This window comes from Nerophis ophidion, linkage group LG13 (genome assembly GCF_033978795.1).
Source record: "Nerophis ophidion isolate RoL-2023_Sa linkage group LG13, RoL_Noph_v1.0, whole genome shotgun sequence".
In the NCBI taxonomy this organism is placed as follows: domain Eukaryota; kingdom Metazoa; phylum Chordata; class Actinopteri; order Syngnathiformes; family Syngnathidae; genus Nerophis; species Nerophis ophidion.
In genome coordinates, this window is record NC_084623.1 from 17454266 (window position 1) to 17473245 (window position 18980).

Sequence of the window (18980 nt, forward strand, 5' to 3'; positions counted from 1 at the left end):
AGGCTGGTGTTGGAATTTTTCAAATCGTTCGAGAAATGTTTTATTAGTAACATGTTGAATTGAAAAATGGTTTACGGAATGCCTGGAATTTGGGGAAAACCGGGAATTTTTCCAGTTCAAAAAACAACTTTGTTTTTTTGTCCCGATTAAGACGAATGTTTTGATGGTGAAACGGTTGAAATTCGTTGAAAAATGTGGAAGTAGTCGCCAGAAAAAAGAGTTGAAATAGGGCTTTGGAAAAGCAGGAAATCTGGAAATTCCTGAATTTTTTGGGAAGTTGAAAAAAAAAAGTTTGAATTTCCAGAATGGTGGAATATGTTGAAGGTGGAATGGTTTGAAAAGGTTGAAAAATGTGGAGATGGTGGAAGTTTGAAAAAGGGCCAATTCATTTTGAATGGGAAAAATGCCTGGGAAAACCTACAATTCTGGGAAATCTGGGAATTTTTTGAATTTTTCAAGGGAAAAAGCCTGCGATTCTTGAATAGGCTGAATGGTTTGAAATTGGAACGGTTTGAATCGGAAAATCAAATCGCCAAAATCTGGAGAGGAAGAAAAAGAATAAGAATAAATAGATGAATTTTGGTGTAGAAAATGTGTGTGAATGCTTTGGAGCATTCACACAAATATGACAGCTATAACAACTTCTACTCCTCCGGAAATACTTTTCACAAGACGTATAAATGGACAATAATTCTTAAAGTAAAAAATCCAAATAAAAATCCGAGAGCTTAGTGGTCCACTCCATACTGTAGGCTTCAATTCTAAAAACTGCATAAATTGCAGAAGTGGAGTTAATGCAATGACGTCATAGAGTTTTTTGGGTTTTTTTTTTTTCTACAGACAGAAATGTTACTATTCACTGAACCATTGTGTAAAAGGAAATGGGCTGCAACCCCTTACATTCAAAACCCCATTCCGTGGCAGTGTTCTATGCAAAGCTGCACAAAACAATTCCCTATGTGTGGGGGGGGGGGCAGGAACCATAAATTCATATGCTCCGGATGCTTGCGGGCTGACAGACGACGATAACACCCATTTCTGACAAGTGCATGTCAATTTAAAGAAGAACCAGCGGGGGGATTGACCCTGAAAACTGACCTGACTGAGGCACATAATAGAGTTTTAGCGGGACTCGAGCATCCCGATTGTCAAGTCTTACCCAGGGGTGAGCCCATGCAGGTGCCTCCATTTAGGCAGTAGTCGGTGCAGTGGTTGACCTCGCAGCGCTCCCCCGAAAAATCAGGCCAGCAGTAACACCTCCAGTCTCCCTTCTCGTTGGCTAAGCAACGGCCTCCGTTCTCGCAGGGGGGACGGCACAGTTCACCTTCACAACAGACCACATTATTTGTACTTGGAGAAGTCAAATACACTCAACACAGCCATCTTGCTGATGCAATGGAATACTAATAATAATACAAACTGCAAAAAAAAAGAAAAACATGAGCTACAAAAGCAAGATATTAAATTCATACATCTTCGGCAATTTGATTGAATCGCTTTATTCTATTAGACTTTATTGCAGTGTATTTGATGTGATTGTGACCGTATAAAGCAGACTTTATAGCTCTATTGATGCTACAACATCCAACCCCATTTTATCTTTATACGATAAGACAGCTGGGAACTAAGACTCATGGCACAGAAGGCTTATGAAGGCTGACCAAAGATTAGAGAAGACGAAGGAAAGGAGTATGACGTCGAAAATGATATACCGTATTTTTCGGACTATAAGTCGCAGTTTTTTTCGGGGGTGTGACTTATACTCGGGAGCGACTTATGTGTGAAATCATTAACACATTACCGTAAAATATCAAATAATATTATTTAGCTCATTCACATAAGAGACTAGACGTAAAAGATTTCATCGGATTTAGCAATTATGAGTGACAGATTGTTTGGTAAATGTATAGCATGTTCTATATGTTATAGTTATTTGAATGACTCTTACCATAATATGTTACGTTTACATACCAGGCACCTTCTCAGTTGGTTATTTATGCGTCATATAACGTACACTTATTCAGCCTGTTGTTCACTATTCTTTATTTATTTTAAATTGCCTTTCAAATGTCTATTCTTGGTGTTGGGTTTTATCAAATAAATTTCCCCCCAAAATGCGACTTATACATGTTTTTTTCCTTCTTTATTATGCATTTTCGGCAGGTGCGACTTATACTCCGGCGCGACTTATACTCCGAAAAATACGGTATTGTCAGCAGGAGTGTAACAGTTGGCCATAATCTCGGTTCAGTGCGTCACTCTGTTTTAGGCTTAGCTTAGGTTTATTTTTCAAAATGTTTTTAAATGAAAAATATGACAAATTGAAAGAATTTAGGATGGTAAAACTGTCAGCAGTAGGTGTGACCCCAGAATGCAGAGACAGGGCATGACATGCAGGCAAAAAAAATACTAATTGAATGACATTAGCAGTAACATCAAAAAAAAAAAAAAAAAAAAAACATGCAAAGATGCAAAAGATAGCTACATTAGGAAAAAAACCAAAACGGCAACACAGCCCACTCAGCGCTGGCTTATACAGCAGTGGTCCCCCAACCACCGATTGAGAATAATTTTTTATTAATTTATTCTTTTTTTTTTAATAAAAAAAAAAAAAACATATATATATATATATATATATATATATATATATATATTTGTATTTATTAAATCGACATAAAATACACAAGATACATTTACAATTGGTGCACCAACCCCCCCAAAAAAACTACCTTTTCCATGACAAAAACCTGCCGTTTTCATGACAAAGAAAAAAAAAAAAAAAAAAAAAATCCTTCCCAACGCCTTCCATATATATATATATATATATATATATATATATATATATATATATATATATATATATATATATATATATATATATATATATATATATATATATATATGTAGTTGTATAAAAACAAGCCGCGCACCCTAGGCTGCAGGTTTATTTTTGGTAAAATGCAAGTTACCGTTTTTGTCTGCCGAGATCTCCGCCTCCACACGAATATGACTACCTGGGCTTGTGGAGGTGTTTCGTAATGCCGAACGTACATGTGGAGGGGAGCGTGGTCTGCGGGCCTGCTGCAGAGCGGGATGTGTAAGGACCGGCCTCGAAGCACAGCTGGCAGGTGATTGGATTACCCAGCTGGGACCATCATCCAATCACCTGGCAGGCTTATTAGCAGCAGCCGGGCTGAGACATAGTTGTTGGCGTTGGAGTTGCGGAGCAGGCGCACACTGGACATTGAGAGACTGAAATGTTACAGAGCGGAAACTGGAAAGTTGGCTGTCTCTTTTCCTAGCGTGTGTGCGCTGCCAAATAAAAAGACATTGCTAACACCAGACATCCGGGCTATTGTGGAGGATTGTCGGCACTACGGGAGGAAGACTTCTACAGTATACTTCCCGTCCCTATTTTGAAAAGTGTAGAAAGTGAATATTTCAAATCGAATCTTAGGTTCCCTACCGAAAATGAATGTACTGTTACACACACATTTATATGCAGAACAGGTTAATCAGTACATATAAAAAATGGCCATGCATAGTGTTTTTGTTGTGAACCACAGCCTTTCAATCAAGCCAGGGTAAGTCGATTTTTCCAGATTTTGCAAGTTGCAATCTCTCGCAGCTTTTCTCAATGGTGGTGTAAAAACATTTTCTGAAATTCTACTGTATCTTGTCCAGGGTGTAGACCGCCTTCCCCCCGAATATACTGTAGCTGAGATAGGCTCCATCATCCCCGCAACCTCAAATGAGAAAAGCCGTAGAAAATGGATGGATGGATGGATATCATAAAAAGGTATAAGCCCACCTGACACGTTGACGTCACTGCAGCTGCCGTTGATCAGTACTTTGCCCTCTGGACAAGTACATCTGGCACCCGATGGGTTGAGCAAACACATGAAATCACATGACATCCTCAGGCATGGATTTGATGCTGTGGAGAAAAATGAAGATACATTTAGTTTCGTGAACAAGGTTGTTCAATACGGGAGAAATTGCTCTGTGTTGTCGCTTTGAAGGGTATGTTGAGGCTCTGAGTGCCACACAATGTGCGGAGCCTTGCATGCACATTATCATCAGACTGAAAAAATGTGTTATTGATTAGTAGACTTTGAATTGCACTGAATAACTACTGCAAAAAAAAAAATACAATTATGCAGAGAAATACTTTAGTTAGGTTCAATTCTCACTAATGAGCCTGCAAAAAACTATGAAGGCGATATTACAGTCTTGTTAAATACAATGTCAATGAATCAAAACACCTGAGTGAGTGGATAAGTGAGGTATACGACATGGTGATGTTGTAACAATACCAATATTTTGGTACGGATACAAAAATGTTTTCGGTACTTTTTGGTGATTTTCTAAATAAAAGGGGACCACGAAAAAATTGCAGTATTGGCTTTATTTTAACAAAAAATCTTAGGGTACATTGAACATGTTTCTTATTGCAGTTAAGCCCTCAAATAAAATAGTGAACATACAACACAACTTGTCTTTTAGTAGTAAGTAAACTAACAAAGACTCCTAATTAGTCTGCGGACAGATGCAGAAACATATTGTGTCATTTATCATTCTATTTAGTCAACATTATTAAGGACACGTTGTAGAAAATGAATTATTAATCCAGTTGTTAATATACTGTTAATATCTGCTTACTTTCTCTTTTAACATGTTCCGTCTACACTTCTGTTAAAATGTAATAATCACTGTGAAGGGGGGGCGTGGCCTGATGGGCCTCCTGTGGGACGGGATGTGCCAGGACCGGCCTCGAAGACAGCGACAGGTGCGTAGATGGCCCAAGTGGGCCTTGATATCTAATCACATGTCGCCTTTATTAGCAGCAACCGGAATGAGACACGTAGTTGGAGCTGGAGGTGCTGCTGAGCGGACGCAGGAGAGAAAGACAGTTTGCTGGACAGCAAAAGCCTCTGCACATTGATGAAATTAAAACGGTGTTATACCCTGAATTCCAGGCTCTCCTGGCAGTTAAAGTACTAAAGTACCAATGATTGTCACACACACAGTAGGTGTGGTGAAATTTGTCCTCTGCATTCGACCCATCCCCTTGATCACCTACTGGGAGGTGAGGGGAGCAGCGGGCAGCATCGGTGCCGCGCCCGGGAATCATTTATGGTGATTTAACCCCCAATTCCAACCCTTGATGCTGAGTGCCAAGCAGGGAGGCAATGGGTCCCATTTTTTTATAGTCTTTGGTATGACTCGGCCGGGGTTTGAACTCCCAACCTACTGATCTCAGGGCAGACACTCTAACCCAGGGGCGCTCACACTTTTTCTGCAGGTGAGCTACTTTTCAATTGACCAAGTCGAGGAGATCTACCTCATTTCTATTTATAATTTATATTTATTTATTTATGAAAGAGACATTTTTGTTAACAAGTTAATGGTCTTTAATGATAATACAAGCATGTTTAACACACACAGATTCCTTTCTTTCATGAAGACAAGAATATAAGTTAGTGTATTTGATTCTGATGACTTGCATTGATTGGAATTAGACAGTGGTGCTGATAACGTCCGCATTTTCAAATGGAGGAAAAAAAAAGTCCTCCTTTCTGTCCAATACCACATGAAAGTGGTTGGATTTGGCATCTCATTTGTCCAACTTGCATACTCGTTTTTAAACACTTTGTTATGAGAGTAGCATATGTGTGTGGCCCTTTAATGTCTGGCAGCAGGTGAGTGACGTCAGTGAGTGTGCGGGTGGGCAAGCAAGTGAGAAAGCGGTCGCTGAGGGAGGGGGAGAAATACATTGGCATCAAACTCCGTAGCTTGCTAGCTTGTGCACGCTAGCTTTCTGAGACTCTTATTTTGTTAGCACAGGCAGGATGAAACAGGTCTTTTATGGTGAAGACAGGAACTGTGCAGTCGGTCTTTAGAGTTTTGACAGTAGGTACGGAGTCTCTAGAAATAAAATGTGTTTCTCTGTGTCCGCCCTGTTAGTGATTTTTTTCTTAAATATGAGCTCGCAGCAGCCAGCGTCATCTCACAAGATCCTCGGGTGCCGAGAATGTCAAACAACTGACGAAAGGGAAGTCTTGGCATGATTGATGATTGCTCATTTTTATGTATATTTTTTAATGCCTGGCTTGAGATCGACTGACACACCCTCCGAGATCGACCAGTCGATCGCGATCGACGTAATGGGCACCCCTGCTCTAACCCCTAGACCACTGAGTATTGTGTGGTGGTCCGGTTTGTTGGGCGCCAAATGTAGAGGTTGGCCTCTAGTGGGTTCTTCGGACCACCACACACTGCTGTTTTAGTGTTATAACTTCACCTTTATTGTTAGTTTTTAAGCCAAAATGTGTTCGTTCTCCCTTTTCTGTCTACACACTGTGTCTGCTTGTAAGTACTCCGTGATAGCGTGCCGCCGAACATGCTCCTCTGCTCATAAACCAGCAATTACACGATGAGACGACAACGTGGTGATATAGTACAGAAAATGACTTAGTACCAATACCGGTACACCGTACAACCCTACAAAATATATTTATATAATTAATGTCATCTTTACATTAAACATTACAAGCAAGTGTGACTTTAAAACAGAATACATGCACAATCTGCTTCTTATATACGATGACACTGAAAGCTACAAATACACGCAGAGCTCGTTGCGGAACATGCAGGCTTCATGTCAAAGCGTTTATGCACCGTGCACATGGTCTGTCAACATATCACATGTCAGGTCTAATAAGTCTCTCTGGGGCAGAAAACCTGGCCGATCGACTCAATTGCCTGAGACTCCATTTTTATTAAACTGTGGTTGGACAATGCTTACTTTAAATGTCTAATTCACTTTTTCTGCATGTTTAATGCAAAGAAAACATTAAAAAATAACAATGCATTGCAATAAAAACGGATTAAAGGCATAGACAGTGCACATGTGGCTGTGATAGCGGGCGTGCCACCCGCTGTATTTCACCACTTACAAAATTTTAACTTAAAAACGTCCTAAAAATACGTACATAACTTTGATGCAAAATGTCCCTGTATGTGAATATTTAACATCTAAAAATAGTACAAATAGAGATAACCATACTTTAGTAATCATGTGAGAGAAATTGATTAAAGGGGTCATGTTATACAAAACCAACTTCCGTTCCCTATTGTTACCTATTTTTGTATTTTTAAGATTTGCATAATTTGTGAAAATTGAAATGAAACCATAGAGGCATGGCACAGATATAAAAAAAAAAAAAAACAATCGACTTGTCCAGGGTGTACCCCGCCTTCTGCTTGAATGCAGCTGAGATAGGCGAAAGGGACAATCGGTAGAAAATGGATGGATGGATAGATTTATATATAGCGCTTTTCAATACACTAGACCAGGTGCCGTCAACGCAAAACGTTGAAAAAGGACCGAAAATACAAAAAACTAAACTGTCTGTAGCTGCAACAAATGAAAAGCCATATATAAGTCTTATAATGAAGGTAACATATAATGTAAGTGTCTATATTAGCTATATTACCTTTATTATATTACCAAAATGGATACATGGATGATACAGCAGAGGATTGGTAGAATTTCATGTGGTCAGATGAAACTTTTTTGGTATAAACTCAACTCGTCGTGTTTGGAGGAAGAAGAATACTGAGTTGCATCCCAAGAACACCACACCTACTGTGAAGCATGGGGGTGGAAACATCATGCTTTGGGGCTGTTTTTCTGCTAAGGAGACAGGACGATTGATCCGTGTTAAGGAAAGAATGAATGGGGCCATGTAGCGTGAGATTTTGAGCCAAAACCTCCTTCCATCGGTGAGAGCTTTGATTGGTTGACCAAATACTTATTTTCCACCATAATTTACAAATAAATTCCTTAAAATTCCTACAATGTGAATTCCTTGATTTTTTTTTCACATTCTGTCGCTCACAGTTGAAGTGTACCTATGATGAAAATTACAGACCTCTGTCATAATTTTAAGTGGGAAAACTTGCACAATCGGTGGCTGACTAAATACTTTTTTGCCCCACTGTAAATCTAATCCATTATTATCATTATTATTGAATAAGACCGCCCGCAAAACGGCCAATTCTGAAGAGACGGTCATAAAGCGGCTCGAAAACCTTCTGTAAAAAAAAAAGGATATGACACTAATCTTACAGAAATGACAAACGTGTCATTGTAATTTGTCACAATTACATAAAGATGTGCCGCAACGTAAAGAATTATGTTGATCTCTGGCTGTTGATAAATACTTCCTTAGCCGGCGGCGGGGAGGCGAGTAACTCAAATCATAACAAAAAGCCAAGAGACAGCTCGCATCTTAAAAGACTCATAGATTAAAGTACCACTGTATCACATTTTTTCCCCAGATTCTAATTGATAAAACCAAGACAAAATGACAAATTACCATCTTGATGTTTAAATTTGTGGGAGATCAATACATTGGTGGGCTTCTCCACACCCAAGTTGAGAAACTCCACAGACTGTTTGCCAAACTTGTGGATCTTGAAGACCTCGTGTTTTAATCCCGTTCCATAGATGTAGTCTTCAAATATATCAATTCTGTATGGTTGGAATATTCCTGAAATGAAGGAGAGAAAAACAACAACTTCTGAATACTTGCACTTGAGTGTTTAGGACAACAAATATCAGTCGGCAAAAAGTATGATCTGGAATTCCGTCGGAATTTACCATGTCTCTCACTGATCGTCATTAGCGGGTCGGAACCATCCAGTCTCATGCTGCCAATCTGCGAGAGCTCAGGATCAGCCCAGTACAAACGTTGATTAAAATAATCAATTGCCAGCCCTGTGGGAGGACGACAGAAAGACATTTATTTACCTTCCAAACCACACAGAGATCACAGTGGAAGTCATCAGTCATCAAAAGAAGCTAAGGTCAGAACAGTCAAGATGTGTAACACAATGCCAAGCCACCATTTTCGTATTTCCAGCCATTTGCCTTGTTTTTCTTTCCGCGATCAATTCTCTTGTGTGGAAAATACAAAGTAGCTCAGGCCTTCTTGGACGGAAGAGTTTAAGAATGCTTACAATACAATATTGAGCCAATTAATCACTTTTACTTTCTGCACACAGTTTGACTAGATAATTGAGAAGCTGGCTGGGTGTCTTAAATAGGTTTTCCAAGAATGATGAATCTCTCTTGCTGCGAACACAACAGAATGTTGGCCCCTTGAATTAAAGGAAGCCAAAGCGGATGCTGAAAAGTAGATCAATCCCTGTCTCCCACCGGAAAACACAGCAATCTCAGACTGTTAAGTATTAATCGTTAGGCATTTCTTTGGTAGTTCACTTATTTTTGTGTGGTCATATCAAAGCCTACAGTACATTATGAAGGGTTGCACAGTTGCACACATAAGACACACATGTATTCTCCATGCTTCAGGGTTGTTTTGTACCAAGGATGACATCTATTTTTGCGGACACCATGGCAAACTGTAGCAAATACAGTCTCGACTGACAGATAGCGGCTGATGGAAACATGATGAAATTGCTCCCAAAAATATAACATTTTGCAATCATAAGAAAGGAAGCCTTCAATAACACGTGACATTGATTAAATAGACACGCCAAAAAACGTACTAATACAGGGGTCAGGAACCTTTTTGGCTGTGAGTGTTGTTCTCCCGGGATGCAAGACGGACAACTCCGGACCAAGGCGTAAGGTAGGAAATGATTTATTCATCATAAATCATAAAAAAAAACACACAACAAACAGAACGGATGCGTGCCGGTCGCACGCGGAAGCTAAGGCTAAAAACTTAGCGCGGAAAACAAACAAGAGTTACGTAGCATGGCTTAAATCAAACACTTGGCATAAACTAGATACAAGGCAAAAACTAACGTAGACAGGTTGCATGAAGCAAACGCAATAAAAGCAGAACGAGTGATAAAGGTAGGCTTAAATAGAAACCCTGATGAGTAACAGGTGTGCGTACAAGGCAGGTGAAAATCAAACAACCATGGTAACGAAACAAACTCACAGGTCCACAAGCAATAACAAAAGGAGTCCAAAAGTAACAGAAAACACAAAAACATGATCCGGACCACGGATCATGACAGTACCCCCTCCTCAATGGTGACGAAACAAACTCACAGGTCCACAAGCAATAAAAAAAGGAGTCCAAAACTAACAGAAAACACAAAAACATGATCCGGACCACGGATCATGACAGTACCCCCTCCTCAATGGTGATGAAACAAACTCACAGGTGCACCAGCAATAACAAAAGGAGTCCAAAACTAACAGAAAACACAAAAACATGATCCGGACCAGAGATGATGACAGAGAGAGCCATGCAAGCCAAATATTTTGTAAAGTATTTCTGTGAGGGCCATATAATATTTTTTTTAAGACTGAATACAACTAAATGTGTGCATTTTTAAGTACAACCAACATTTGTAAAGTATTATATGTCTCTTATTCTTTGTAATAACATTGTTATTCTGAAGCTAACTGTGGAGGGGGCGTGGCCTGCGGGCCTGCAGCGAAGCAGGGTGTTGCCAGGATCGGCCTCGGAATCAGCGACAGGTGCGTAAACGGTCCACCTGGACCTTGTTATATAATCACCTGTCCCTCTGTTATAAGCAGCAGCCAGTAGGAGTGACAGGGTTGGAGCTGGAGCCAGAGCGCGAGCGAGAACGAAAGATAAAAATACAATTGCAGGAAAGCAACTGAGAGACTTATTGAAAAATAAAACAATATTGTAACCCTGAAACAGGCTCTCATGTCGGTGCTTGGTGGTCTGAAGAACCCCCAGGGGGGCAAGCCCCCCACTAACCAGTAATCAATAAATAACTTCTTTCCATTAACGCAATTTCTTGAAGAGGTGCGGTAGAAAAACGGATGGATGGATTTAAAATGCATGAGAATGTTTTATATTTTGAATGTTATTTTTAACAATGTAATTATAAGTGGAATTATTTATTATTTATCGTGTTAAGCAACGTCAGCTCAGATTTATCAGATTTGTCAAAAGAGCCACATCTGGCTCACGAGCCATAGGTTCCTCACCCCTGTACTAATATAATCCACTTTAAGAAACTCTTCAAACTTAAAGTGTTTACAAAGTACAAAGAAGAAGAACCATGATGAACATTCTGAATTTATATCATATTAATTTTTTCGACAATCTTACGTATCTCACCATATGATATACAACTTACTTCACTAATTATGTATTTGTTATTTATTTTTAATGTTATTACTTATGGAGTATATTGTGAATAAATTGAGAACAGGAAGTGAACAAACGTTTTAGCAACTGCCATTTAAAAAAAAGGGGTAGGATTAAATCAGACCTGGGCAAATTAAGGCCCGGGGGCCACATGCGGCCCGTTAAGCTTTTCAATCTGGCCCGCCGGACATTCCCAAATATTTTTTTTTTAGATCTTTAAGATGGAAAGTGTAGCTGCCATTATGATGTGCACTGATGTTTTCACATTACCATAAGTCTTGAACTATACAACATATTTCAATGGTTGGGATATGCGCTTTTGCATGATATTTTAGTGACTACTGTTGTCCTGATACCAATATTATTTTGATACTTTTCGGTACTTTGATATGTTTCTAAATAAAGGGGACCAGAAAAAATTGCTTTATTGGCTTTATTTTAACAAAAAATCTTAGGGTGTGGCGGACCGGTACTTTTCAGAGGCGGTATGGCACCGTATATGATTCGTTAGTATCGTGGTACTATACTAATACCCGTGTACCGTACAACCCTACTAGTTACTTTGGTAATATACATCACAGCAGCTCAGAAGAGGGCACCAAGCAGTGTGGGTGGGGAGCGTTTCCACAGAGTGTTTCCAGAGCGGCCAGCCTGAAATGTGGGTGCCAGGGACAGACGTGGAAGGATATTTTTACAAGATAGTTCTAAAGGTTAGTGCTATATCACATATATCAGATTGTAGATGTTTTTTTTTCTACCCTTCACGTTCATATTTCGCTGTGTTTGTTTCATTTTTGTTGCATTTGACTTGATTGTAAAATATGTCGATTGAGAGGGGCTGTGACGTTCATATGTTCTCAATATTCAGGTTTTATCATTCATAGAAAAAAATTACAATTCCATTCCGTTTTTAAGGCGGTCTATCATAACAAATTTAGTATTAAATCAGACTATATTGTGAGGTTTTGCATTAGCTTTCCTAAAGATAGATATATCGGCCCCCAGACACATTTTTTTCTCTTAATTTGGCCCCCCGAGTCAAAATAATTGCCCAGGCCTGGATTAAATAAACTCTGCTTCTTCCTACTCCTTTTCGAACATGTTGAATAGAGACACTGAAAATTGTGTCAAATCATGTTGTATACATGCATGCTCGAAAAACACAAACTCAAAAGCTACCTATGTTTGGTTTCGATATATATACAAAAGGGGAACATTATCACAATTTCAAAAGGGTTAAAAACAATAAAAATCAGTTCCCAGTGGCTTGTTGTATTTTTTGAAGTTTTTTTCAAAATTTTACCGGTCCCCAAATATCCCTAAAAAAAGCTTTAAAGTGCTTGATTTTCGCTATTTGCGATGCGACTATCCATTTTCCTGTGACGTCATACAGTGCTGCCAATGTAAACAAACAACGGCGAATACCACAGGAATATATAGCGACATTAGCTCGGATTCAGACTCGGATTTCAGCAACTTAAGCGATTCAACAAATTACGCATGTATTGAAACGGATGGTTGGAGTATAAAAGTATTGAAGAAGAAACTGAAGCTATTGAGCGAATAGCTATTGACGCTATTCATAGCCATAGCATGGCCAAATAGCTGGGTTAGCATCGCCGGTAAAATGTGCGGACCAAACCATCAGGACTTTCGCATCTCGAGACACTGGAGCAACTTAAATCCTTTGATTGGTAAGTGTTTTTTTCGCATTAAATGTGGGTGGAAGGAAACTTAATATAGTTGCAAATGCATCTGCAGGTTTTCCATACATCTCTGTGCCATGTCTGCTTTAGCACCGCCGGTAAATAGCATGTTAGCGTCGATTAACGTAGCATGTTAGCATCGATTAGCTGGCAGTCACAGCGCAACCAAATATGTCTGATTTGCACATAAGTCAACATCAACAAAACTCACCTTTGTGATTTTGTGAATTTAGCGTTTCAAATGCATCTGCAGGGTATCCATACAGCTCTGTGCCGGTAAAATGTGGAGACACTTTGGTACATTCAATGGGGGTCTGGCGGCAGACACTTTCGCATCTTCGGGCCAGTGGTGCAACTTGAATCCCTGCCTGTTAGTGTTGTTACACCCTCCGACAACACACCAACGAGGCATGATGTCTCCAAAGTTTCAAAAAATATTCGAAAAAATGGAAAATTAACAGAGCTGAGACCCGGTGTTTGTAATGTGTTGAAAATGACAATGGCGGCTGTATTACCTCGGAGACGTCACGTTCTGACGTCATCGCAAAAAGAGCGATAAACAGAAAGGCGTTTAATTCACCAAAATTCACCCATTTAGAGTTCGGAAATCGGTTAAAAAAATATATGGTCTTTTTTCTGCACCATCAAGGTATATATTGAGGCTTAAATAGGTCTGGTGATAATGTTCCCCTTTAAATAATAAAGAAACAGGTTGCAATTTATATGATGCATCCATCCATTTCCTACCACATGGGTTCCAAAACAAATACCTACCAGTTGGTCTTCGAAGGTTCTTCTCCAAAATAACTCTGCGTAGAGAACCATCCATGGCCGATTCCTCAATATGAGAGTGATCACCCACTACACTCCAGTACATCATCCTGAAAGAGTTCAGAACAATGTTATGTGCGATATTGCATGCAGGTACACTGTACTCGAATATGGAAGCTGTAATAAAATATGCCAAAAATAATCGTGGAAATCAGAAATTCTCTGCGAGGCATTGGTTGAAGCAGTGTTTTTCAACCTTTTTTGAGCCAAGGCACATTTTTTTTTTTCATTGAAAAAGTATAAACATTAAAAATGAAACTCAGCAGCCGACAGTGACAAGTTTTTTCCGCAATTTTTGGCTATGAAATTAAACCGTAACCAACCATGCATCACTATAGCTCTTGTCTCAAAGTAGGTGTTCTGTCACGACCTGTCACATTTTGAATTATTTGTAGTTTTTTGGTGTTTTCCTGTGTGTAGTGTTTATGCTTCAATTTTGGTGGCTTTTTCTGTTTTGTTGGTATTTTCCTGTAGCAGATTCAAGTCTTCTTAGAGCGCTATTCCCCGCACCCACTTTGTTTTACCAACTTATACCATGCCAACTTTATTTACAAAGCCCTTTAAAAACAACCACAGTTGAAACCCAGAGGGCTGTACACCACAAATAAATACAGGTAAAGAACTTACTAAAATATATAATTCAAAACAGAGGTAAAATACACACACATATTTATATGCACATAGAAAAAGCAGATACAAATGATCTTAGGAGCAATTTATTAGATAAAAAGGCATTTAAAAAGTTAAAAACAGTTCAAAGTTTCAGCAATCAAGACTACATAAGTTTTTATCCTTCTTTTTCTGGACATTTTTCATTGTCATGTCATGTACGGATGTACATTGTGGATGCTGTCTCTGCTCCACACGCTGTAAGTCTTTTCTGTCGTCCAGCATTCTGTTTTCGTTTACTTTGTAGACAGTTTAGTTTTGCATCGCCTTCCCTAAGCTACAAAGCCTTTTCTTAGCGGCAATCGCCTTTGGTTTATTTTTGGTTTAAACATTAGATACCTTTATACTTCCACGCTGCCTCCCGCTGTCGTCTGCATATTGCGATCACAATATCTACAAAGCAATTAGCTACCTGCTGCCACTTACTGATACGAAAGAGAATAACACGGTTACTCTGCAGAGCTCTCAACAGCACCGACACTTGACAACAACACATTATTTGCGGATTATAATTACTGGTTTGCAAAAAATATTTTTAACCCAAGTAGGTGAGATGACTTCATCTCCAATGGCAAACCAGACTGTATCTCATGGCACACTTTGTGGCACAGTGGTTGAAAAACACTGTGTTGGACCCATCGATTATTGTTTGCAATAAATTGACAGATTTGAAGCATTTAGGTCACAAAAATTCTAAGTGGTTGTTCAGGGCCACATGATGACGACGACTGGTCATTTCCATATCCGATCATGACTAAAGTCGTCAAAGTAGAACTGAACTTCAAAGTAGTTCAGTTCCACTTTGAAGGACTGATCTACCCCATACATGTACATGCAATTATACAAACCCCGTTTCCATATGAGTTGGGAAATTGTGTTAGATGTAAATATAAACGGAATAAAATAATTTGCAAATCATTTTCAACCCATATTCAGTTGAATATGCTACAAAGACAACATATTTGATGTTCAAACTGATAAACATTTTTTTTTTGCAAATAATCATTAAGTTTGGAATTTGATGCCAGCAACACGTGACAAAGAAGTTGGGAAAGGTGGCAATAAATACTGATAAAGTTGAGGAATGCTCATCAAACAATTATTTGGAACATGAAACAGGTGGGTGCCATGATTGGGTATAAAACCAGCTTCCCAAAAAATGCTCAGTCTTTCAAAAGAAAGGATGGTGCGAGGTACACCCCTTTGTCCACAACTGCGTGAGCAAATAGTAAAACAGTTTAAGATTAACGGTTCACAAAGTGCAATTGCAAGAAATTTAGGGATTTCAACATCCACAGTCCATAATACCATCAAAAGGTTCAGAGGACCTGGAGAAATCACTCCACGTAAGTTTCAGATGCAAAGTGGAAAAGTGTTCTGTGGTCTGACGAATCCACATTTCAAAATTGTTTTTGGAAATATTCGACATCGTGTCATCCGGACCGGAGGGGAAGCGAACCATCCAGACTGTTATCGACGCAAAGTTCAAAAGCCAGCATCTGTGATTGTAAGAGGGTGCATTAGTGCCCAAGGCATGGGTAACTTACACTTCTGTGAAGGCACCATTAATGCTGAAAGGCACATACAGGTTTTGGAACAACATATGCTACCATCGAAGTGCCGTCTTTTTCATGGACGCCCCTGCTTATTTCAGCAAGACAATGCCAAGTCACATTCAGCACGTGTTACAACAGCGTGGCTTCGTAAAAAAAGAGTCTGGGTACTTTCCTGGCCTGCCTGCAGTCCAGACCTGTCTCCCGTCGAAAATGTGTGGCGCATTATGAAGCGTATAATATGACAGCGGAGACCCCGGACTGTTGAACGACTGAAGCTCTACATAAAACAAGAATGGGAAAGAATTCCACTTTCAAATCTTCAACAATTAGTTTCCTCAGTTCCCAAACGTTTATTGAGTGTTGTTAAAAGAAAATGTGATGTAACACAGTGGTGAACATGCCCTTTCCCTAATATTCTGGCACGTGTTGTAGCCATGAAATTCTAAGCTAATTATTATTTGCAAAAAAAAAATAAAGTTTATGAGTTTGAACATCACATATTTTGTCTTTGTAGTGCAGTCAAATGAATATGGGTTGAAAAGGATTTGCAAATCATTGTATTCCATTTATATTTACATCAAACACAATTTCCCAACTGATATGGAAACGGGGTTTGTATTATACATAACAATGATTAGAGGTGGGGGAAATAATTAATTTTTGGATGCATCGCAATTCGGACATGGACAATTATAACAACGATTAGTAATCGTCAATAACCGATAATCAATGTATTTATTATAAATAAAGTAATGCAGACAGTTGTAAAATTTGGCCGACTAAGAGAGATCCAACCAGCTCCTTTATTATAGAGCACTTATGTTCCAGTTTTGCACACATTTCCATTAATTTAGTATATGTGAGAAATAATTTCACTGTTTCTTATTCCAGATGCACTGGTTTTTAAAGTTGCAAGTGATAAACGCTTATTTAAAGAAATGTAAAACTGCATCAATACTTATAAATAAAAGATCCACCAATAATCGATTTTTAATCGAATCACAGCTCCTGAATCGTAATCATAATCGAATCGTGAGGCTCTAATAACGATGCAATGTTTTTTTCAGTGCTAAGTTATACAACTGTGGAATCATAAAAATATGCAATGAAGAAATTATTTTGCTTAATCATTGGTAAAGGTTGCTGTTGTTTATTTGCCAAAGTACACACGTGTTAAAGGGCACACTTCAGAGCTGAGCTGCAGCCCCCCTTATCTCTGCAGAGCTCATAATGAGGTCTAAGTCATTTTAGTTGTGCTCCCCTGTTTGGTTCACTCTCACTGACCTCATTCAGTTGTATCTGCAAGCAGCTATAATACAAAAATCTAGTGTGCAGTCCATTAGCTGCTCAGCGTCTAACGGAATAGAATTTTACTTGAAAAGGGGACGATACAGTTAAACATACAACTCCTGGCAAAAATTAGGGTTGTTGATTCAATTGTTTAATATTGCAGAAATCGGCTTAAAGAAACACTAAAAGAAACCGAGACAATACATCGCGTTAGTCAGTAACAGTTAAATTTTTAGATCAAGAAAAGTTGAAAACAATAATGAAATAACTCAAGCCTTAGGAAACATGGAGTCATGAAAAACAAACAAAACACACGACAACACAAAACTAGTACTTTGTTGCACCGCATTTGGCTTTTATACAATAACAGCTTGCAGTCTCAGAAGCATTGACTGAAGTGACAAAGTCTTCATCAATCTTGCTCCAACTTTCTCTGATTGCTTTTGTCAGATCAGTTTTGTGGATTGGAGTCTTGTCGCGGACCATTTTCTTCAATTTCCACCACAGACTTTCAAATGATTTTGAGATTAAGACAACTATTTTCAAGCTTTGACATTGATCTTATGTATCTTTCTTCAAGGAACATTTTTACCGTTGTTTACTATCTGAAAAATGTTGTAATCATCCCAAAACAGCTTTTTGATTGTATGGATTTTAAAGAAAAGTGTCCAAAATATCAATCCGTATGTGTCAATGCACAAAATTAGTTTGATTTCACAAATATTTTCTTTCCAAATCAGTCTCCTACAACCCATGGAAATACTTTAATCCGATCGAGATTGATTTTTGAAAAGTTGAACGAGCACACCTGTATTATGCGATTGTTTGCAAAATACGGAAGAGAGGAAAGACAATGAAGCAGGTATATTAAAGGTCTACTGAAATGAGATTTTCTTATTTAAACGGGGATAGCAGGTCCATTCTATGTGTCATACTTTATCATTTTGCGATATTGCCATATTTTTGCTGAAATGATTTAGTAGAGAACATCGACGATAAAGTTTGCAACTTTTCGTCGCAAAGAGAAAAGCCCTGCCTTTACCGGAAGTCGCAGACGATGACGTCACCCGTTGACGGCTCCTCAAATCCTCACATTGTTTTTAATGGGAGCCTCCAACAAAAAGAGCTATTCGGACCGAGAAAACGACAATTTCCCCATTAATTTGAGCGAGGATGAAAGATTCGTGTTTGAGGGTATTGATAGCGACGGACTAGAAAAATAAATAGATAAATAAATAAAGTTTAAAAAAAAAACGCGATTGCATTGGGACAGATTCAGATGTTTTTAGACACATTTAGTAAGATAATTCTGGGAAATCCCTTATCTTTCTATTGTGTTGCTAGTGTTTTATTGAGTTTAACAGTACCTGATAGTCGGAAGGGTTTGTCCACGGGTGTCTTGAGGCCAGTGTCTGATGGAAGTCGACGGCAGCTGTATGGACGGCACAAGCTCAGCTGATCTCCGGTAAGTGGCAACTTTTTACCACAATTTTGTCACCGAAAATTGCTGGTTGACATTTAGTCGGGATCCATGTTTGCTTGACCACTCTGATCCATAGGAAAGCTTCACCTCCGCTAATATTTCCTAACAGTCCGTGATGTCACGCGTACACGTCATGATTCCGCGACGTTTTCAACAAGGAACTCCCGGGAAATTTAAAATTTCAATTTAGTAAACCAAAAAAAGCCGTATTGGCATGTGTTGCAATGTTAACATTTCATCATTGATATATAAACTATCAGACTGCGTGGTC

General features: G+C 38.9%; 1 protein-coding gene across 6 annotated transcripts in view; it reads right to left on the reverse strand.

Moving 5' to 3' along the window:
• lrp1bb (low density lipoprotein receptor-related protein 1Bb) overlaps positions 1 to 18980 on the reverse strand; it is a 993888-nt gene that overhangs the window by 65913 nt on the left and 908995 nt on the right. For all 6 annotated transcript variants that reach the window (XM_061918476.1, XM_061918478.1, XM_061918475.1 and 3 more), the window contains 5 exons: positions 13655 to 13761; positions 8669 to 8785; positions 8385 to 8558; positions 3812 to 3937; positions 1160 to 1324 (listed from right to left, as the gene is read on the reverse strand). In XM_061918476.1, coding sequence (XP_061774460.1) covers positions 1160 to 1324; positions 3812 to 3937; positions 8385 to 8558; positions 8669 to 8785; positions 13655 to 13761 — 689 coding nt within the window. The remainder of the gene's footprint in view (positions 1 to 1159; positions 1325 to 3811; positions 3938 to 8384; positions 8559 to 8668; positions 8786 to 13654; positions 13762 to 18980) is intronic.